The sequence below is a fragment of the Prunus dulcis genome, chromosome 8 (genome assembly GCF_902201215.1).
Source record: "Prunus dulcis chromosome 8, ALMONDv2, whole genome shotgun sequence".
Classification (NCBI taxonomy): Eukaryota; Viridiplantae; Streptophyta; class Magnoliopsida; order Rosales; family Rosaceae; genus Prunus; species Prunus dulcis.
In genome coordinates, this window is record NC_047657.1 from 15,227,130 (window position 1) to 15,249,626 (window position 22,497).

Here is a 22,497-nt window from a genome sequence, read left to right on the forward strand (position 1 = left end):
GGCATCCACACATGCAACACTGTTTTGTTACAATTAAATTGGGATCATTTGCAATTTGCAAGAAATTGACATCGAAGAAAATGAGCTATAATTCTGTTTTCCCTAACTTTTTCCGTGATTATGGGGATAATGTCCAATTGACAAAGCTAGAAGTACACACAACTCCCTCTTTTCCCTAATCTCTTTCATAACAAATTGTGTCCCCTTTAGAAGAAATTCTTGTATTTAGCACCTTAAACCACGTGGTTATGCGATGACTCTCTCAAACACTTGTAATTTGATCCCACTTAGCCCCACCTCTACAATCACCTTTGTTAATCTATTATTTTATACGACAGCCGCACACAAGAATTGTTGCCGGGTTATGGTTAGGCTTCCCCATTTCGTCATACCAGCCTTCTAGCTTGCACCTGGTTACAAATGGGCCAAATAGGCGTCAAGAAAATAATGCAAAGCCCAAATGAAGAAACAACACGTAAACCCAATTTGCATTTGGTCCCAAGTTTCTTCATCATTTTTTGGTCTGATCTGAACTCGAATTTTGTTGTATCGCCCATTCTGCATTTGTGGCCAGAATTTTTCCATAGAAGAAAACCAGAGAGAGAGAGAGAAAAAAAAAATCAAATGTAGAAAACTGGAGCCCAAGAAAAAAGCTAAAAATACCAACAATGTCCCCACTCTCACTCCCAGACAAACAAGCAAACAAACGAGAAATGGATTGGATGGGATTTCTTATCCGTAACCCATCTCTCTCTCCTACGCGCTCTGCTCTCCAGAACACTCGGCAGAGCCCGCCAATGGAAGCTCAGCCACTTCTCTAACCAAACACCAAACTCCATGGACGCTCTCTTCGTCAACCAGTGCTCCATCTCCGGCCTGAAGCTCGCCCCAAAGCTCACAACCACCCCCCTCCCTTCCCAATCTCTTCACCGCCTCAAACCCACGTCCAAGCCCAACCCCACATCCGCCTCCGTTTTCCAGAACCAGCAAAGCCAATCCCTCGAAACCCAGAAACCATTTCCGTTCTCAGACAACAATGAAGACAAACCAGACGACGAGTCGTACGGCGAGGTCGACAAGATCATCGGAAGCAGAGCACTGGAGGGCGGCAAGGGCATGGAGTATTTGATTTCGTGGAAAGACGGTCATGCCCCTTCGTGGGTCCCATCGGATTTCATAGCCAAAGACGTGGTGGCGGAGTACGAGAGCCCATGGTGGACCGCGGCCAAGAAAGCCGACGAGTCGGCGCTGAGCCAGCTCATTGCCGCGGAGGACGACTGGCGCGACGTCGACGCCGTGGACGGAGACGGCCGCACGGCTCTCATATTCGTCTCGGGTCTCGGGTCGGAGCAGTGCGTTCGGGTCTTGGCAGAAGCCGGAGCCCGCTTGAACCACCGCGATAACGGCGGGGGACTGACGGCGTTGCATATGGCGGCAGGGTACGTCCGGCCAGGTGTCGTGAAGTTATTGGTGGAGCTGGGTGCGGATCCCGAGGTGGAGGATGACAGGGGACGGAAGCCGTTGGATTTGGCTAAGGAGGTACTTAGAACGACGCCGCAGGGAAACCCGATGCATTTCGCGAGAAGGTTGGGGCTGGAGAGTGTGATTAGGGAGCTTGAAGGGGCAATATTCGAGTACGCGGAGGTGCAGGAGTTGCTGGAGAAGAGAGGGAAGGGGGATCGCGTGGAGTATTTGGTCAAATGGAAGGACGGTGGAGATAACGAGTGGGTCAACGCGAAGTTGATAGATGAGGATCTGGTGCGGGACTTCGAGGCTGGGCTCGAGTACGCCGTGGCGGAGGGTGTGGTGGGGAAGAGAGTTGGGGATGAAGGGACGATGGAGTACTTGGTGAAATGGACGGATATAGATGAGGCCACGTGGGAGCCGGAGGAGAATGTTGATCCTGATTTGATTAAGGAGTTTGAGGAGGCCCAGAATGTGAGTGGGCCGGGGAGTGTGGAGGAAGCCCAATTGAGAAAGTAGGAAAAGAATTGGGTTTTGTTTGTTCTTGTGTATTGATTTGAAATGCTCATATGGCATAATTTCTTTATCAATATAACATGAAGGAAAATTCACATGTCTTAGAATCATATACAGAGATATTTATTATAAAAAACCATTTTAGCATGACATGTTATATAAAAACTCCCATATTTGGAGAGAAAAAAATCCAAAAGCGAGTCATTTGTTATTTTTTTAATTGGTTCTCAATGTGTAAAAATTTGATAAGAATTAATGAAAAAATAACAAGTGACTAATTTTGGGGTTTTTACTCTAAATAGGTTCTATAAGTGTTTTTATATATTATATCATGCTAAAATGATTTCTCGCTGACTTGCGTGAGGGCATGTGCAATTTCATCTCCTCTCTCAAATCCGTTGTCTACGTAGGTCTCAATTTTCTTCCGAAGTAAGGCAGCAACATGAAGACGAGATTTCATCATCTCCGGTTCCGTCTCCCTCTACAACTTCTTCAAAGACGTTATTAGACCACCACACAAGCACCTGAGGGGAATGTTGGAAATGTTGGAGATGTCATCTAAATCATATGATGCTTCTTCAATTTCTTCATATTATCTGAATCATAGTTTTACCTGTTACGTATAAGAAGTTGACTAGCATACCCAGTTAGTATTATATAATTGGTATCATCCGTACTCAAACTTATCCGACATGCGAACCCGTTAATAATTATTATTTTTTGGTTTTTGGCCTCCTCATTTACTCTTCCGTTGAGCTTGACTTGACCATTTACCCGCCAAATTCAGAGAGTCCGTGATTGCTGCTCTGATTAGCCCCAGGACACGTTGTTCCACCAAATTGAAGTTGCAAAATACTGAAATAACATTCAATACGGAAAAGACTTACCACCATATGTATTTGGTTTCTAGTGTAGATGCGGGTAAATCTAACCAAACCCGTCACGAATTTAAAAGAAAATAAAGAAAAATGATGAATTGGCAACCCCAGTGTCAGTCAGCGACAGCTTGCAAATGATGATTGTCCAATGTCAATATTTACACACACAGAGACCAATATTTTGCCATTTGGAAGGAGGATGCAAGTGAATTGAAAAGAGGAAGTGAAGAAGATGCCTTTCCTGCTCACAAAAAAACAGAAAATAGGTCCAATGGCTCCATACAGTGGGCCCAACCCCAAAATCTATAGCCTTGTCATTATTATTATATCTTTCCAATTTTGATACAATAACAACTAGGCAATTCATTAACAACATTTTTAGTGAAACATGTGAACAACAAGAGGAATTACCTCGAGTGTTGCTGGTTTATGGTGGCTGTTTGGTGGTGATTCTGCGTTTCTGTGGTTTTTGTTGCAATAATGTTTTTTTTAATTTTGTTTATTTGTTGATATTATTATTTGGGGTAGTTTGTTGCTCCTGTTCATCTGATATTGCAAATTAGATCTGTGCTTCTTTGTATTGTTGTATCTGTTTCATCTTTTTGGATGAGTTTTTCGTAATGAAATTTCATCATTCGACCGAAAAAAAGAAGAAAAAAAAGAGAGAAAATACCTAATTTATAATAGATGAGAGATTACGAGGCTAAGCTCATGACTCTTGACTATTTGATCACATGTAAGATTAATTAACCTAATCTACTAATGTGAGGGCATATAGGGTTTGAAGAAATAAACTTTATTATATACAAGAGTTTGATAGTCACCTTTCTTCTAACAAAGGTAAAGAAAAATTCTATCGCCTTTTTATCATAAAGGTAAAGGGAAAAAAAAAATCTATGCATCAACTTTTTTTCTATGTCTTTTTTATGCTGAATGATATATTTTAAAATATTAAAAAGGAAAATAAATTAAACAAAGATTAGTTGGTGTATCTTTTCTCTTTCGGTGATATCCCAAAGGATCTATTTCGTCCATTGTTTTCATTTTCACCAACAGCTCACATTCCATTCTATAAATTCATAGTTTTCGATGGAAATTATTATTGACACGCATATGAATTTTCTGTTTTGACTGCTTTAACACTCCTAAATAGTACTTATACACTTCTTTCTTATTTATTTTTTTCTAACTTATTTGACCGATGCGATTTTGAATAACAACTCTATATGAAAATGTGATTATTAAATTAAAAAAAATAAAGAAGAGTGTATAATTTATATTTTGGATTGCCTAAAAGAACTCTCTTTACAATGACCAAAGAACAAAACTAAAACCCAACACTAGATTCCAACTCAACAACCTTTGGTTTGGTAAAAATTTTGTGGTTCAATTAACTTAGGGTAATTAAATCCTCTTTAGGAAAGCAGATTAATTAATTTCTCTATTTGGTAATAACAGGATTAGGTTAGGAGGGGTTAATTAATTAGCAGAAAACAAGGGGTTAATTAGGGAGGGACATTTCCTCATTCTGTCACCTTACCAATCCACATCCCCACTGTACTCTCTCTCCATGGCATTTATGAATTCCACCACCAAGCAGCATCCTTAAACTACGTGCATCAAACTTCGACCGTCCGATCAAATCCAACGGCGCATAGAGAACGAACATAAAAGGGCGTGCACAATAAGCAGTGCACAGCTTCTCTTCCTCCTCCAAAAACAAACAACGAACGAAACCGCAGAGAGCTTCTCTTCTCCCCGTCGAAACAAAACTTGAAGAAAAAGAAGACGACCCTCTGTCCCATTTCATTTTAGTCACCAAACTTGCTCGAAATTACCCGAAAAGAACAAAAAAAAAACCCACCACCACCGAAACGACAATGCACGCGAAGTCGGATTCGGAGGTGACGAGCGTGGAGCAGTCGACGCCGCCGCGATCGCCGCGCAGGCCGATTTACTACGTGCAGAGCCCGTCGAACCACGACGTGGAGAAGATGTCGTACGGCTCGAGCCCGGCCGGGTCGCCTGGGCACCACTTCTACCACTGCTCGCCCATCCACCACTCGCGCGAGTCCTCCACATCGCGCTTCTCAGCCTCTCTCAAGAACCCCCGCAGCCTCTCCGCCTGGCGGAAGCTGCAGCGCGGCGAGGAGGTCGAAGAATCCGACGACGACGACGACGAAAATGACACCGCTTTCGGGAAAGGAGGCCCCGGTCGTAGCGTCAGGTTGTACTTCTGCTTCGTGCTGCTGTTCGTTGTACTCTTCACGGCGTTCTCGCTGATCCTGTGGGGCGCCAGCAAGGCTTATGAGCCGCAGGTCATCGTCAAGGTAAAGGCTCTATCTTTCTTTTTTTTCTTGACTTGGTGCTCGACTGAGTTGACTGACGGCGTTATTTTTTTTTGGTGAAGAGTATTGTGTTCGAGAGTTTTGACATACAGGCGGGGAGCGACCGGACGGGGGTGCCGACGGATATGCTGTCGTTGAATTCGACGGTCAGGATTCATTACAGAAATCCGGCGACATTCTTTGGAGTTCACGTCACGTCGACGCCGCTGGAGCTTCACTACTACCAGCTCAAAGTGGCGTCCGGACAGGTACGTAATGACCATTCTGACATCGTTAAGTAAGAAGATGAATGTTTATGCCATGGGTAATCTGGTAATTTTGAGTTGTATAGATAATATTGGTCCAACGTTAATGTGGGTTTGTTAGTTATGTTATAACATATGGTTTTGTTTTTGTTTTGGGGGTTTGGGAGGTGTGAGGGCAGATGGAGGTTTGAAAACTTTGATAGGTCCTCTTCATTGGCAAGTTTCTTTCCTTTATTGGGGGGCCTGAAAAAGCTCTTCTGCCAAGCCTGAAACCCAACCACAATACAAACATCTCTGTTGGGATGCTCAACTTTTTTATTTATTTAATATCGAAGCATTTTTTATTTTGTAAACAAAACAATAACACTATCTGCCTGCACCAATTTGTATCACTTTTTCAGCACATTCAGTTTTTCTGCAACATCTTGGTCCACATCAATTTTTGCATGGAAAGATTAATTTTTTTATTTATTATTTATTTTTATAATAAATAATAGAGATTAGCTTCATGATCATTTCAAATTCTTCTCTTGGGAGATGCAGTTGAAATCAAATACAAAGAATATAGTTAGGAGATTTCAAAGCTTAATGGGTCCCAATGGGGAGAATCCTGTTCCTATCTCTTTAATGGGTAAAAAAAAAAACCAGCAAAAGATGAGTAGCTGGGCCAGTCTTTTGATTCCAACTTTCTAAATTCTTTCTTAATTCTTTCTTATCTAAAAAATTAAGTCTTTTTGTAGTTTAGGATTTGTGGATTTGTAAAATAGACCCCTGTAGTTTTATTTTATTTTGGTTTTTGGGAAGTAAGTGGCAATGTACTTGGAACTGATAGCAAGAACACTGCTTGGCTTTAAGCAGTTTTTGGTCAGTTTATATAGAATTTGCTAGTCTTTGTTACATTTTTGTTTTTTGATGAATTTTATCTAAAGATTTTATGCTCATGAAAAATGAAACAGATTGAAAACTTTTACCAAGCTAGGAAGACGCATCGGACAATAAGGACAGTGGTGCTAGGGTCCCAAGTGGCTCTTTATGGTGGAGTTTCAGTTGTTCAAGATGTTAGCGAAAATCGCAGGAGACAGAGAGTGGCCGTGCCGCTGAATCTGACGTTCGTTGTGAGGTCAAGAGCCTACATTCTGGGAAAACTAGTGAAGTCCAAGTTTTATGAGAGAATCAGATGCTCTGTCACTCTTAGAGGCAGCAATCTAGGCAAGCACTCTAATTTGACAAATTCTTGTGTCTATGAATGAATGAGATACCTCTCTTTATGATCAGTAATTTTTGGGGAATCTCGGTGTGGATTAATTGTACCATTGTACCATTTTAACTGCTTAAGTTATCTTGTTCTCTATCAGCCTGCAAATTCTAAATACAAAAGTTTTGAAAGTGGCTTAAGCCTCAGTAGATTTTCCTTTCATTTACAATGTAAAATTTCAGCAGTTGTAAAAATAGATTATGGAAGAGAACAAGTTTTTGTTGCCTTTCATTAATTTATTTAGAATCCTTCTGTATAATGCATTGTGGTCGGTCAATTTGTTTATGAGATGTATTGGTGAATAAATGTAAGATGTATCTCTTTCTGTTTGGTGAATGAAAATGTGTGGTGAAATGTTTTCGACTGCTTTTTGAATTCGGATTTGAGCTAAAGCATTTGCAGCTATAGGAAAGAGAAGACTTGCAGGCAGGAGTTGAACTGAATGCTTGAAAAAAGCACATGAAGCACATCTACAAGTACAAAGGAGACCATAAACAAAACACATTTGACATTACAAGCAAACACTTTTACAAACACAGAGGACTGAAAACCAAACACATTACAAGCAAAAACTTACACAAGTACAGAGGAACCTAAACAAATTACATTGCAAGCAAACATCAAAGGCCACCACCGCTAACATTTAAATGTTTTATTGGTTGCATCATGGATGCTAATACTCCTTTGGCTTCTCCTCTTCATTCTTGTGACCCCCAGGGAGCTTGTCTTTGATCTTCTCCAAGATTCCCTTTTTAGGCTCAGCTTCATGGGAATGGCCATCCACAGCATGATACTCTGCTTGAGCACAATGTTCCGCCTCCTTGTGTTGTCCAGGAAGCTTTTCTTTGATTTTCTCTATAAAGCCCTTCTTATCATCTGCATGTGGCGCTCCATTTTCGATATCATGGGTTTTCTCGACTGGAACTGATGCGTGGTAAGCATCTCCCTCTTCCTTTTTGCCTGATTTCTTCTCCTTGATCTTGCCCTTCAGTCCCTTCTTCTTCTTCTCTCCACCTTCTTCGTCACTGCTGGACTGGAAAAATTTTCAAGCAACAAAATTTTGTCAGAAAAGGAGAAAAAAATATTTACCTGATGCATCAAACACTTTTTGATCCATTTTGAGACTAATTCTGTGATAAACAAATCAATGATAGCTCACCGAGCTAGAGTCGCCACCATGGTGGTGGAGCTTTTCGGCAAGAGTGTGCTTATGTTGCTCCTGCTCCTGGTGGGGCTTCTCATTTTCCTTCTTCAAGAAATCAAACATCCCACAACCTTGACCTTCCTCTCCTACCTTGGTGGGACTCTGACTCTCCTTGGTGTCTTTTGGGTAATGATCTGCCATACTGCTAATGCTAGCAAACACGAGTGTAATCAAATCGAAAACAGAAAGAAAGCTTTGAACAATATTTGATGTCAATACTTGTAATAAAAAACTGATATTCACTGATGGTTTAAGAGGCAGATAGTGTTGGTATTTATAGAGAATTTTTTGTACCAAACTAAAGCTTTGTTAGCAACTATGAGATGTACCAAGGCACTGAAGTTATAAAAAAACCAGAAAAAAGTACCTTTTGCATAGGAGAGGGTTTACGTGGTCTCTAATGGTCACCATTGGGAGGAGAAAACTAAAGGAGTCGGTGTGGACGGTGTGCAGAGTCTGCAACTATCAAGAGCTTCAGTGCTGTTGCCTACGTGCAAGGTTTTGAGATTAGGAGCTTGAAAGTGCTTAATGGTACGCTTAACATAATCACATGGATGTGTTTGGCCGGTGCTTGGGTTGGGAGTTTAACTTTTTGTGAATATAATAGTCATATTTAATTTGTTAATCTTAGTTTAATCACTCAAAGTACATTGCAGAACTGTTTTCGAGTTGAAAATGCATTAACCCTCCAATCAAAGTGAATCTTGGTTTTCTTAAACTTGTCTGAAATCCAAGGGGAAAATAAGAAGAAATAAAGAAATGTCTGCCTTACTCTTACTTTGGTTATTATTGATATACTAATCAGAAATTCTCAATTTTGGAATTTATTCTTTGAGAAAGAGCTTATTACATGTATGATGTAAAGAAGTTCTGAAAGACTATCCCAATTGCTTGATCACAAGAATTAACTTATCCTTGTTACATAATTTGGTCTTGGGGTTTCAAAATATTTTTCCATTTTGTTTGGAAATTAATTGTGATTAAGGCTTGAAGAAGTTGGCATTTAGGCCATTAACAGCTAAATTCCAAGCTGCTGCAGCAACAAAAAGAAGGCTCAAAAACAGGCCAAAGCATCCGAGTGCAACGTTGGTACACCACATTCCACCATGTAGACATGGTTTCTTAATTGCAATCCACATGAAACATGGATAAGCATATGTCAAGGGTACGGATGTGAACCCTCCAATTAGAGGTGATAGGCTTCCTAGAAATGGAAATGCCACTGCTATAAAGAATGTCAATCCTCCGAACAAAAGGCGAATAACTATGCGAAGCCATCTTGGGCATCTCTCTTTCTTTCTACTGGTGTACCATATCTCCATGTTGTCGAAAACTACCATGCCGTATATTTGGTATGTCGTTAAGCAGTTAATCACGATTATTATGTAAATTAGTCCTAGCACATATTGTGATGTGTTATGTCCATGGAATTGTGAAATTGCTTTTAGTATAGCTCCATTACTAAAGGGTTCCTGCATAAACCAGAACATGTTCTGTTAGTTTAAGTTTGAATCATTTGAGAAATTTGTTTTGAAGAAAAAACAAAGGAATTGCTGTCACCTTGTTTCCATAAGCCCAATATCCACCTATGGCCAGAGGAAACAAACACATGGCTATGAGCACATAAGACATTGTAACTCCACTCCACATTCTCTTATGAGAAGGGTGTTTTGGACTTGATGGCAGTGTCCCCTGCCACACATTACAAGATCAAACCAAAGTATAAGCTATATCTCAAAAAGAGTGTACATGTTTTGGCATCAAAATTGAACAACTTTTGATGGAAATTAGCAACAACACTAACCTGAATCTCCAGGATGACATTGTGACCTCTGAATGCAAGAAAAATTATACCAAGTGCATTCAGTATACCGCCGTATGTAGCGATGGTGGACTCCAGAGGAAGAGGGTCGTACGATATGTCACGGGGCCTGCCCTTGCCGATCGAAAGAGCCCAAATCATGGTACAATATACAATGGCTGTGATGGTTCCAATCAATGAGACTCTAGCTATGGAGTTCAAGTTGGGAAAGCATTGAGCCACAACAATAGCCATACACATGAACAACAAATAGCATTCTGTACCAGTCAATGGCTTGGCATTGCAGGTTGCCCCATCCTTGCACATTGTTCTGATCAAAAGCTGTATGGTTCCACCTCCTATGATAATTAGCTGCACACACATACCCCCTGATAGATACATCACAGGGAATATAGTTAGCAACTTTCCTAGCTTTGGACCTGAAACAAAGAAAATAACATATCTATAGTTAATACATTTTCAGCCATCTGGTTTGATGTAGAAAAAGAAGGGCTTGTGGTGTCAACCAAAGGCAGTCACTGCAAGGTGCACGTATCGACTATACCGAGTTCCAGATTCAGATTCATGCAGATGCACGAGGAGCCATAGGGTGTAGAGCTGCCATGAGAATGCTAGTGACAAGAATATGGTTCCATATACCCTGCAACCATTGAAAATTGTTGTTGTATATGAAACTTTGTGCAGATATGCAATCAAAGGCATCAAAAAACCACAAATGCTGAACTCTTTCTCAATTTTTTCTTGATCAATTATATATCAGAGAAAGACTTATTGCTTACCATCCGAAAGTGGAAAATGCAATAGGTAGGAGAAGGGCTTGAAGTCCAATGCCTGAGGCAAGTATATGATATATAGCAGAATATGTGCTGCCTTTTCTAGACTCTGTGATGGGGAGCCAAGCATCCTGTGGATTGAGCTCACCACCTGCCCAATCTGTTGGTGTGATGGTTTCTTTCTCTGGGGGACTAATTGTGATGGGGATGACTTGGGCAGACTCCGTCGACGAATTTCTAGTGAAATTGCTAAAAGAAGGCTCCTGGGACAAATCTGGCCTGGATTTTGTTCCAAGATCCACTTCCTCCAAGTCTGCCATTTGCTTAAAATTGCTATATGTGGGGGGGTGTGGGGTGTGGGGATGTTGTTTTCGTTCAACTAATTAAACAAAAAATGAATGCAATTCTAGTTTTTTTTTTTTTGGGCACTATTTGTTGACTTCGATGGTGGGAATGTTTCAGAGGTGATATCTAGAAGTCATCTCATATGATTGAAAAGTGTACGGGCAGTTTTATTTTTTTATTTTGTCAAGTATGCAGCAGAAACAAAAGGGTAGAAAACTTGTTGGTTTTCCACAAAGAATGTTAAAGAAATTAAAAAAATAAAAAGGAACGAAGACAAATTCAGGTGCGACCGCAAAAAGAAAAGCAAAGAAATTAAAAAGGTTAGATAAAAACAAGAAATCTGCCTTTTCAAAAGTCACAAAGTCAATAAAAGAATTAATCTGAAGGGTTTGCAAAAAACCAAAAAAAAAAAAAAAATCTAAAATGGAGTTTGAAATTAGTAATTACCACTTTATAAATCCACAACTAGAAAGAATTCCAGACAAACTCAGAAGCTTGGGATGAAGATGTTGAATGCTTGAAGGGAGAGGGAGGTTGAAGGCTTGGCTTGCACAGCAAGGCTGACATCATGATGATGATATATATATATATATACATAATAATGGGTTTTACGTCATATCTGTAATGATCGATATTAAACCATTGAATTCCACCATAATGAACGGTTTAATTAGTTATTTTCGTGCCTTAATTGATGGGGAAAAAAAAAAAATTAACCAACAAGAAACAATTAGAATTTGGTTAAGAGAAAAACCGTAACAATGAGTGAAGCCTCTCTGTCTCTCTGCTAACGTTAATGCTTAAAAAGGTTGGCCGGAAACCAACATTGCTCAAATCTATGTTGATGAATGGAGTTCTCAGATGAAGAAGAAGAGAGGAGATTTAAAGTTTCATGTGGAGAATCGATGCATACCGCAAAAGAGTGGAGGGAGGGATCAATTCAAGGAGCATGTGGTTGAGCATGATGAGACTGATGACAAGTGGCACTGTGTCGAGACAACACGTGGCAGTTATGTAAGGCTATCTTCAATGTCAAATGCCATATTCTAAACTATTCAAATGTTTAAGGAAGATTATCAAACTTATGTGCAAAAAGACGAGCATGATTTGAGTTTGAGTATAAATCCCCATTGGAGATGGTTGGACTGAAACTCAAATTTTGGTTTTTTTTTTTTTTTTTTTTTTTCTTGCTTCATTATTTTGTTGGACAAAATTGGTTATATTTTTATTTTATAATTTTGGACTTAATTTATTTGAGAATCTTGCAGTATAATAAAACCATTAGTAAACCTCTTTAAAGGTTCAGCAACGGCTGGCACGATTTTTTGAAGAAAAAAATGCCTTTGGGTTCTAGGACATCTAGACCGTTGATTGCTTCAAAATTTTGAATTTGGACCGTTAGATGCAGCTAGTCATTGGGTTTTGAGTTAAACTCAAACCTAATCTGGTTCTGAATTTTGAAGAAAAATCATATTTGGGTTTGGATTTTCCGGACATAACTTTATGTTTTGATCCAAATCCAAAAAAAATATCAATGATCCGATCAAATGATTCGAGAGAAGGTAACAATATTCACTCGGACTAGAGTGGAACTGTATGTTGTGAAAATTAAGGTTATGTATAAACTGTCACATAATTCTGTATTTCAATCAATTTTTTTGAATTTCTTTTTTATTTTTGTGGATTTATTGTTAATGTTAGGTTTAATATGATGTATCTTGGCTTAAATGTCAAAATGGTCCCTGTGTTTTACCTCATCGGCCAATTTAATCCCCATGTTATCAATTTGGCCAATTTAATCCCTGTGTTTGTATATGTTAGCAAATGTGATCCTTTTTGCCAAAATTTTGTTAAAACTGGAAAAAAAATATTTCAAATTAATTTAAAAAACTGTAATTAATTATTGCATAGCCAAATTCAAACTAAACATGGAATTAAAAAAAGTTTTGCCTCCCCACATTTCACGCTTAGAACTCAACTATCTCCCAAACCCATAGCCACTCTCATTACACCCACTTCAACCCCAAAAAATACACATTGTGTGCTGGTAGTGGAGAAGGAAGATGATTGAGACAAGAAAATACGATTGACTATCACTTTCTTTGCTAGAGGATGCAAGAACATCGCTTTTAATAATTAAGTTTTTATTATTATTTGAATTTGAATATTTGTAACTAATTTAAATATTTTTTTCTTTAGTTTCAACTGAATTTTGACAAGAAGGACCACATTTGCTAAAATATATAAACACATAGACTAAATTGGCCAAATTGATAACACAGGGACTAAATTGGCCGATGAGGTAAAACATAGGGACCATTTTGACATTTAAGCCATGTATCTTTGGGCAACCTGCATCCCTTGCTCCATTCACCTCAGCTTCACTATCAGATGGCAATCTGTACCGGCTTTGCCTTGTTTTCGTGACATCAGAAGTTTCCAGAGCTTCCACAGGCACCTCCGTGAATTTACCGCTCAGTTAACAAATCTACCAGCTGATGTTTTATGAATCTAACAAAAGTTTAACAAGTTCTTGTCACTTAACTAGCTTAATTTAAATATACATGGTTTTTTTTTTTTCTCGTTTCTATGAAAAATACAACTAATTAAGGCTTGAAGAAGTTGGCATGCAGGCCTTCGCTAGCCAAGTTCCATGCTGCTGCAACAACTAAAAGAGCACTCAAAACCAGGCCTAAACATCCAAGTCCCATGTTGGCACACCACATGACACCTTTTGGCTTTGGTTTCTTGATTGCAATCCACATGAAGCATGGATAAGCATATGCCAGAGGCAATGTCAACCCTCCAATTAGGGGTGCCAAGCTTCCCAAGAAGGGAACAGCCACTGCTACAAAGAATGTCATCCCTCCAAAGAACACGCGAAAAGCCATTCGAAGCCACCTTGCACATGGCTTCTTCTTCTTGCTAGTGTAGTTCGACTCTAGTTTGTCGAAAATCACCATGCCGTAGATTTGGAATGTGCTTAGGCAGTTTATGATCACAAGTATGAACATTAGTCCCAGCACAATTCTTGGTGTGTCATGCCCGTGGAACTTCGAAATTGCAATCAAAAGCCCTCCATTTGATGAGGGTACCTGCATAAATCAGAAGAGTTCAGTTTCAGCTAGCTTTCAATGTTGAACAGAAGGAAAATTAAACTGGTCTCACCTTGTTTCCATAAGCCCAAAATCCAGCTATGGCCAGAGGAAACAAACACATGGCTATGAGTAGATATGATATGGCCACTCCTCTCCACATTGGCTTGTGGGTTGGGTGCTTTGGACTTAATGGTAATGTCCCCTGCACATTAGTATAAAACTTCACCCTTTCTAGTAATAGTAAAATTGAGCTACCAAATACCAATAATTAGGGCTTTTATTTAAACCCTAGAATTTGATCTCCATTCTCCACCACACCCAACAACAAGATCAGTTCATTGCAACCAAAGATCGTGTGGAGATCAAACTCTGGGTGCAAATAGAAGTTCCTTGCATAGCCAAAAAGAAAAAACCAAATATCATTTGTTTCCGAATCCTCCCTCCTCAATATCGCTTGTGTCCAAAAAAAAAAAAAAAGCCGAGACTGACCTGTATCTCAAGGATAACATTGTGGCCTCTGAATGCAAGAACAATGATACCAAGAGAATTCAAAATCCCCCCAAATCTGTCCATATTAGACTCCATCTCTGGAGGGTCATATGAAATGTCACTGGACCTGCCCTTGCCAATTGAAAGGGCCCAAATCATAGTACAATATGCAATTGCTGTGATGGAGCCAATCAAAGAAACCCAAACTAGGGAGTTCAAGTTGGGAAATTGAGCCACAACAACAGCCATGATCATGAACACCAAGAAACATTCTACAGTGGTCAATGACTTGGCATCACAAGTTGCTCCATCCTTGCACACAGTTGTGATGAAAAGCTTTAGGGTTCCACCTCCTATGATAATTAGCTGCACACATGTACCAGCTGACAGATACATTACTGGGACTAGAGATGAAAACTTCCCTAGCTTTTGACCTGAAAAAGAAAAACAAAGAAAAAGCATGTATAATTAATATGTTATTAATAAAACTATTTGTATCACATTTGTGATTAGCATGCGCTATACTAACCAAAGGTTGTCATTGCGAGGTCAAGGTATCTGCTATAACGAGTTCCGGAGTCGGATTCGTGTAGATGTACAAGTAGCCATATGGTGTATAGCTGCCATGAAAATGCCAGTGACAAGCATATGATTCCCCATGCCCTGCAACCATTGAAAATTGTTCATGGAAATTAAACCAACCGAATTTATTTGCATGCATGCATATGGAGTCTTGTAAGTTTGGACACCTCTGCTGTCAAATTTTCTTTTGCTTGGTACAGAATTGTTGAAAAGTACTGCAACTGAATTTTTGTCCTATCTTTGACCTTGTGGGATCTGATATTGAAATTTTTGTCTGTCCCCTGTAATAATCTAGGTGGATATTTAGAGCATTTATTATGAATGAATAGCCTGAGACTAAGACTTTGGCCCTATGTTAGAGACAGAGTTCACAGGAAGCAAAATCTAATTCAAGTAGAAATTAAGTGTATGAAGGTGTTCATCTCTTTGAAAGAAAGCTTTATCTTTTTTTAATGTATATGTACTTTAGATTCCAAATCTCATAAAGAACTTGCAATTTACAAGAGAAAGCTGACTCGGGCATCCTAGGCTCTCCTCCTCAAAAACTCCAGCAAGATCATCAAGACCAGCAACTGGCTTTATTTATACCATGAAGAACATATACGTAGTACTATTTCTAGCCAGACTTATATCGTTGGACAAATATTTTCGTCACAATAAATATAAACCACGCATTCTGACAAAAACTAACATAATAAATAGTTCATATTGACGTATCTTATATTGTCAGACAGTTTGATAAGAGAATATTTTCCAACAAAGCTAATGTGAACTAGAAATTATGTATGAGTATTCAAGCTGAGAGAGTTAACATGACTTACCATCCAAGAGTGGCAAGAGCAACAGGCAGTAAAAGGGCTTGGATTCCAATTCCTGAGCAAAGCAAATGAAAGGTAGCAGAAATGGTATTCCCATTCCTGGACTCTGTGAGGGGAAGCCAAGCATCCTGTGGATTGAGCTCTCCACCTCCCCAATCTGCAGCTGATGATGCAATATAATCAGCACCATCTTCTTCACTTGTGGGATTACTTGTTGTGATGGGGATGACCTGAGCAGATTCTGACCTTCTGCTCAATGAATGAACCCTATCTGTGCTCCAATTTGCTTCACCAAACCCTTCTTCCATGGCAGCTGCCATGTCCTTGAGCTCTGTAAAATTAAAGTACAAGCCTTTACTTAACCAAGATTTGATGGCTTTGTGGGTACTTTAATTGTAGTATTTTTATAGTAGTGTAACGTGACTTGCTGGCTGGCTGTATGGCAATTTTAGTACTAGTTGTTGACTGACTTGCATCATCTCCAGCAGTTGGGGACAATTGTTTATTCTGATGGCTGATGAGCATGATGTATTGGCTGATGATATCTATATAGCTGTTTAATTAATTTATTGGGGTTGTTAATTTTATTTTTATTTAAATGAAAACATGTTAATTATGATTAATTAACTAAAAAAAGGGGTTTTTTTTTTCTTTCAAAAAGGGTTTCTAAGATCATGAGACTGATATAAGTCTGAATTTGGATCTTCAGTTCCACAATACCTGCATCAATTCCCCCGCTAGTATATATATATAGTCTGCAGTTCGTTGTTTTATAACAAGTGGACTATTATTAAATGCTTTATTGCTGCAGGAGGGCAAAAATTGAAGAGAACCCAAAAACAAAAAAAAAACAAAAAAAAAACAAAAAAAAAAACAAAAAAAAAACAAAAAAAAAAACAAACAAAAAAAACCCCTTTGGTGCCAACCTTTACACATGTATTAGGGGTATTTCAATTTTTTCAAGTACGGCTGAGTTGGTCAAATTTCAAGCCTTTGGTGATGTCAAATGTAATAAAACAAATAATAAAACTTATAGCACAGCTACAAAATGGCCCTTTTAGTTCAAGATTTAGGTGATTAGAAATGAATTTTAAATTACATTTTTATGTTTGTTAAGTATATTTTTAGGAATACAATGAAGGACGGGTATGGACTTCCCATGTAGAGGGAAAGTTTATATCCTTGGCTCACTTTAGAAAACTTTTTTCCATGTTATTATTTTAAAATACCACTTTTGACCCTTGAAAAACTCTTTATATATTAATAAATTATTATAATAAAAAAATCAAGGTTATTGTTGGAAAACCAATCAACTTTTTATTCCTAATACTGTACAAATCAAACATGAGAATATGAGAAAAAGACATTTCCTAATCCTTATTTCCAAGTGTTCCCAAACATGGGATGAGAATGAACATCTTCCATTCTCATCTTGTAAGATTAGACATGTGAAGTTTATTCTCAAAAAGTTCAATCCGCGAACCAAACGTGATAGTGTTTAGTGGGAATCTGAGCGGTTAATATTCGTTTTTCTTTTAATTGTGCATGCAAACCAGATGTCGGTGGCGTTGTTTTTCGAGATATCACCACCGCACTGATGAGATGAGAGACCTACTTCAATTGGCTCGCCTAGAAATCGGTGCGGTGCGGTTTGGTTTCCGCGAGCATCGGGTCCCATATTACACAAGAAGAAGAATCAGTCTAATGGTGTTTGGGCTTCATTCTTACATGCATACTCGTGTGCCAAGGAACTAGTTTCACTAATTTAAAAGCAACAAAATTATTTACACCTACAAAGAAAAGAAGCAGCTGAACATGATGTCATTAAGGTTTGAAGAAGTTGGCATTTAGACCTTTATCAGTTAAATTCCAAATTGCTGCAACAACTAAAACAACACTCAAAACCAGCCCCAAGCATCCAAGTCCCATGTTTATGCACCACTTTCCACTTCGTGGCTGTGGTTTCTTGATTGCGATCCACATGAAACATGGATAAGCATAAGCCAAAGGCAATGTCATCCCTCCAATCAGAGGTGCTAAGCTTGGTAAGAATGGAAGAGCCACTGCTGCAAAAAATGCCACTCCTCCAAAGAGAAAACGAAAAACCATTCGAAGCCACCGGGAGCATGGCTTGCTCTTCCTGCTGGTATACTTGAACTCCAAGTTGTCAAAGACTACCATGCTGTAGATTTGGAATGTGCTCAAGCAGTTTATCACTACAATTATGCAAATTAGTCCCAGCACAAATGTTGAGGTTTTATGTCCATGGAACTTTGAAACTGAGCTCAATATTTTTCCATACGAATACGGTATCTGCATAAATCGAAAGACATTGTGAATCTTAGATCATTTGTCTGCCTAAGTTTGATATATTTATATGAGAAAATCATTGGCCTCACCTTGTTTCCATAAGCCCAAAATTCAGCTGTGGCAAGAGGAAGCAAACACATGGCTATAAGTGCATAAGATATAGTCACTCCTCTCCACATTTGTTTATGGGATGGGTGTTTGGAACTTGATGGCAATGTGCCCTGCAACACAAAATGACATCAAAAATTTCCAAGACCTTCCTTTGAAGTAAGTTTTTCTGTTACTGGAAAAGTTACACTCACCTGAATCTCAAGCATAACATTATGACCTCTGAATGCAATGAAAATGATGCCAATTGAATTCATTATGCCACCAAATCTATCCATGTTAGAATCCATCTCTGGTGGGTTGTATGATATGTCACTGGGCCTGCCCTTGCCAATTGAAAGGGCCCAAATCAGAGTACAATATCCAACGGCTGTGATGGCGCCAATGAACGAGACCCAAGCTATGGAGTTCAAGTTGGGAAACTGAGCCACAACAATAGCCATGCACATGAACACCAAGAAGCACTCTGTACCAGTCAATGACTTGACATCACAAACATTTTTGAAGAAAAGCTCCATGATTCCACCTCCTATGATGATCAACTGGACACATGTGCCCCCTGATTGGTACATTACTGGGAAAATAGTGAGCAACTTCCCTAATTTTAAACCTGAACAAAACAAAGAGAACAAATTTAGTTAATACAGTGCTAGCCATTTCTGAAGGGTGTTTGGTTCCGAAGAAGAATTCTCGTACTAACCGAAGGCCGTTACTGCGAGGTGGAGGTATCTGCTATATCGAATTCCAGATTCGGATTCGTGTAGATGGACGAGAAGCCATGTGGTGTAGAGCTGCCATGTAAATGCTAGTGACAAACATATGATTCCCCATGCCCTGCAACCATTGAAAGTTGTTATGCAAATTAGAACAAGGACCAGGAATATTTTTGAGTTATAAACATATTTGCTAGTTTAGCTCCTACTGGTCTATAGTTGTATTCAAACATGTGTTGTGATTAATTGTTAATTGTACAAAATCAATCGTACAGATTTAGCCTGCCAAAATTGGTTGGCACTTGGAATATTGTATTGCTCAAAATTAGTGCATGAGAAGTTCACATCAGGAGTTGACCATATGTGAGGATATTTGATATAAAATCATTGCATATGCTTTTAAAAGACCAGGTGAGGTGAGTTTTCAGACCATTTTAGGATCATCAGCCTAAACTTGTTCCAAGATTTTAGGGGCAGACAGGTTTCGCATGGAGCAGTAACTAACTACCTTAGTTCAAGAAGAAATCAAGAAACAGCAGAGATGTTTCATGTGCAATTAGTACTGAATTATATTTTTGCCCATTTCTTGAGGAAACAATATATAGTATATAGAGTCCATGTGGAATTGTGAATTAATGGGTACATAAATTAAAGTTTATATTCTACCGAAGAATATCTCTCAAATAAGCTTATTTGAGGGACGAGTTATGTGACTTATGCCATGTATTTCAAACCATCTAATTAAGAAATCAATTTGAGAAAAAGAAAGCTGTCAAGCAAAATAAGAAGGAAAAAAAATAAAACATAAAAGAAAGTTGACTTGGAAGTACACCTAGGTCCTTCCAGGAATGTCTTCTTCTTTTTCTCTTTTGTTTTTGTTTCTGTTTGTTTCTTATCAAAGAAGTATGGTAAATCTTGGGAGCATAAATTCCATCAGGATCAACAACACCAGCTCCTGGTTTTAATGGTTTTAAACCATCAAAAACACAAATGCTGATGGACCCCTTTACTCAGTACAGGCCAGGTTAGGTAAAAAAGTAAAATTTTTAAATCTAGATAAGTTAATATTACTTACCATCCAAGAGTGGCAAATGCAAGAGGCAGTAAAAGGGCTTGAATTCCAATTCCTGAAGAGATCAAATGGAAGGTAGCAGAAATGGTATTCCCATTCCTGGACTCTGTGATAGGCAGCCAAGCGTCCTGTGGATTGAGCTCTCCACATCCCCAATCTGCACCATCTTCTTCTCTTGTGGGAGGAGGACTGGTTGTGATGGGAATGACTTGAGCATAGTGAGTTGAAGAGCTTCTAAAGGCATGGGTTGCCCTAGTTTCTTCTGGCCTGCAATTTGCTTCAACAACCACTTCCTCCATATCTGCCATTTCCTTGGTTGCTGTAAAACAGAAGCTACCTACCTCATATATATAGGAGGGGTGCTTCCAAACAAGCCAAAACAGATGCTGACAACGTTGATTCTGATGGGTCAATTCTACTTTTGTGATGAGGAGTTTTAGGTAAATATATAAAGACTTGCTTAAAATAATTCTATAAATTTTCTTTTGAACGCTTTTAGTTTAGTTCTAAATAATATCATATTATACAGTTGTATTTCTTTTGAGAAAATAATATATCAAAAGCACATATCAGTGGGGTGTGATGTCCGTGACTATAAAGTGTCTTGTTTACATGTATATAAAATCAAATCATCATACGCAAACACAAATTGATATATGCCAACAAAAAAAAACCCTTTTTTTTTTTTTTTTTGGGTAAATATCACGAGGTGTCACTACATCTGAATGGTAGGATTAATCTTCGTTCGGAGTTCAGCTTGTTCTTGACTACAAAGTGCTTCCAATGAATTTTGAACCCCTGCCAACTCCTTTAACCCATGGTAAGTGATCAAATGGTTTTATTGTTGGAATTAAACATTCTGGAAATTCTAAGATCAGACGTGTTTTTCTTCTCGCCTACCTAAACTACGAAGAAAAAATGTTTGTGAACCTGTCTCGTAATTGCTTTTGTCTTCTGTATTTTCATTCGCGTAATTATGTCATATGAACAAAGAGACGAATGGGTAAATATTATGACACCGTTTCATAAAAGTCATACAAAGTTTACTGAAGATTTTCTTTCCCTTATAAACCAGGACACGCTTTTGTCCGCTAAGGTCGAAAACTTGAACGTCGTTGATGAACCATGCGTCAAGGTGACCAGGCTTGTGACATCATCATAGTGACGTTATGATTGTGACGCACGATAGGGAACAAGACTAGCGTTTGTGCGACGGACCACGGTTATCTCACATTTCTTTTTGCAATTTTTCTTTTGTTTTTGCATATTTAAAGGTATTTCATATGCCTTTTTTTCTTTTTCACTTTACTTTTGTTTGAAATATTGGTGTGATTCGAGGATCTCAATAATGTAAATATAATATTGGATAGAGTTAATTATAAGATCGTATTTATGATTTAAGATATTGAATTTCATGATTTTTACAATATTATAAGACGGAAATGAAATCAGATATCTTGATAATTAACCTTCTAAAATAATATTTATTAAACTAATTAAATCATTTATTTACTTCATAAGTCACATCATTTATAAATAGTGACTTATTTGTAAGAATATTTTATACATATGCTTACAAATAAGTCACTATTTTTACATGAGTTACATAGACTACTTGTGAGTTCTAGAAGAAAGAAAATAGAGAAAATAATAATAATAATAATAATAAAAGAAATAGACAGAAAAAGTGAAAGCTTATTGGGATTCCAATTAGGCAACCATAAAGAAACTTCCGTTAAGAATTAATTCTTAACTAATTGTCCTAAAGGTAATTAGACATTAAGACACGTACCTCTCTTGACATTGTCCTCCCCATGAATGAACTATTATGTATTCCTGGTCAAATTTAGTGTGAAAATATCACCATCTGTTGCCCTGCGTTTTTCCAACAAATTCAGCAAGTGGGCATTAGTGGAGATCGAATTTTTTTTTTTTTTTCCAATATATCCCTCTACTTTAAAATATCTTTGCAATAAACTATGAGAAATTATATAAACGTACTAAATATGAATGGTAACAAAAACCATTCAGATGGTGTGCAACTCAATGAGTTATGATGACTTTTTGACTGCGGTATATTTGTAGGCGTCTGTATTGAGCACAAATTCAAATTATAGCCCGACTTAACATCATGTGGTACAAGTTTTTTCTCTAATGGATGGTCTCTTCACATTTCCACACCATTAGAGAATGGCCGGCCTACCCCATTTGTTTAGACTTCCCACACTAGAGATTAAAATCTTGAATTAGGTGATGCCAATCCATTCAAGATCCACGATACAGGTGCGACTGCATTGCTTTCATGATGCAATGTTCACAAATTTGTCATAAAACCATTGTGGAACCAGCAATGTTGGCCAAGGACGGAGACATTTCATACAATGGTCTAAGATTTGGTGGTTTCCTTCTAGAAAATGCAGTTTATGTAGTGCATGAGTGGGCCTGGAAACTAGCTAT

General features: G+C 38.4%; 5 protein-coding genes across 5 annotated transcripts; 2 read left to right on the top strand and 3 right to left on the bottom strand.

The window, feature by feature from the left end:
• The first annotated feature begins 639 nt into the window (after window positions 1–639).
• On the top strand, window positions 640–2,084 carry LOC117636356 (signal recognition particle 43 kDa protein, chloroplastic). The gene has a single exon (XM_034370824.1). The coding sequence runs from the start codon at window positions 838–840 to the stop codon at window positions 1,981–1,983; it is 1,146 nt and encodes a 381-aa protein (XP_034226715.1). The 5' UTR covers window positions 640–837; the 3' UTR covers window positions 1,984–2,084.
• A 2,359-nt stretch (window positions 2,085–4,443) lies between these two features.
• Window positions 4,444–6,962, top strand: LOC117637537. Its single transcript, XM_034372446.1, has 3 exons — window positions 4,444–5,188; window positions 5,269–5,454; window positions 6,408–6,962. The coding sequence occupies exons 1-3, from the start codon at window positions 4,739–4,741 to the stop codon at window positions 6,699–6,701; spliced, it is 930 nt and encodes a 309-aa protein (XP_034228337.1). The 5' UTR covers window positions 4,444–4,738; the 3' UTR covers window positions 6,702–6,962.
• Window positions 6,963–8,890: 1,928 nt separating this feature from the next.
• On the bottom strand, window positions 8,891–10,825 carry LOC117638180 (lysine histidine transporter-like 8). The gene is made up of 5 exons (XM_034373306.1): window positions 10,512–10,825; window positions 10,239–10,372; window positions 9,715–10,151; window positions 9,471–9,602; window positions 8,891–9,382 (listed from the first exon to the last, which is right to left on the bottom strand). Exons 1-5 carry the CDS (start codon window positions 10,823–10,825, stop codon window positions 8,891–8,893), a joined length of 1,509 nt encoding a protein of 502 aa, XP_034229197.1.
• A 2,630-nt stretch (window positions 10,826–13,455) lies between these two features.
• LOC117637921 (lysine histidine transporter-like 8) lies at window positions 13,456–16,154 on the bottom strand. The gene is made up of 5 exons (XM_034372976.1): window positions 15,841–16,154; window positions 14,967–15,100; window positions 14,438–14,871; window positions 14,019–14,150; window positions 13,456–13,945 (listed from the first exon to the last, which is right to left on the bottom strand). Exons 1-5 carry the CDS (start codon window positions 16,143–16,145, stop codon window positions 13,457–13,459), a joined length of 1,494 nt encoding a protein of 497 aa, XP_034228867.1. The 5' UTR covers window positions 16,146–16,154; the 3' UTR covers window position 13,456.
• A 1,507-nt stretch (window positions 16,155–17,661) lies between these two features.
• On the bottom strand, window positions 17,662–20,348 carry LOC117638004 (lysine histidine transporter-like 8). The gene is made up of 5 exons (XM_034373090.1): window positions 20,044–20,348; window positions 18,956–19,089; window positions 18,450–18,865; window positions 18,237–18,368; window positions 17,662–18,150 (listed from the first exon to the last, which is right to left on the bottom strand). The coding sequence occupies exons 1-5, from the start codon at window positions 20,346–20,348 to the stop codon at window positions 17,662–17,664; spliced, it is 1,476 nt and encodes a 491-aa protein (XP_034228981.1).
• Window positions 20,349–22,497: the final 2,149 nt, after the last annotated feature.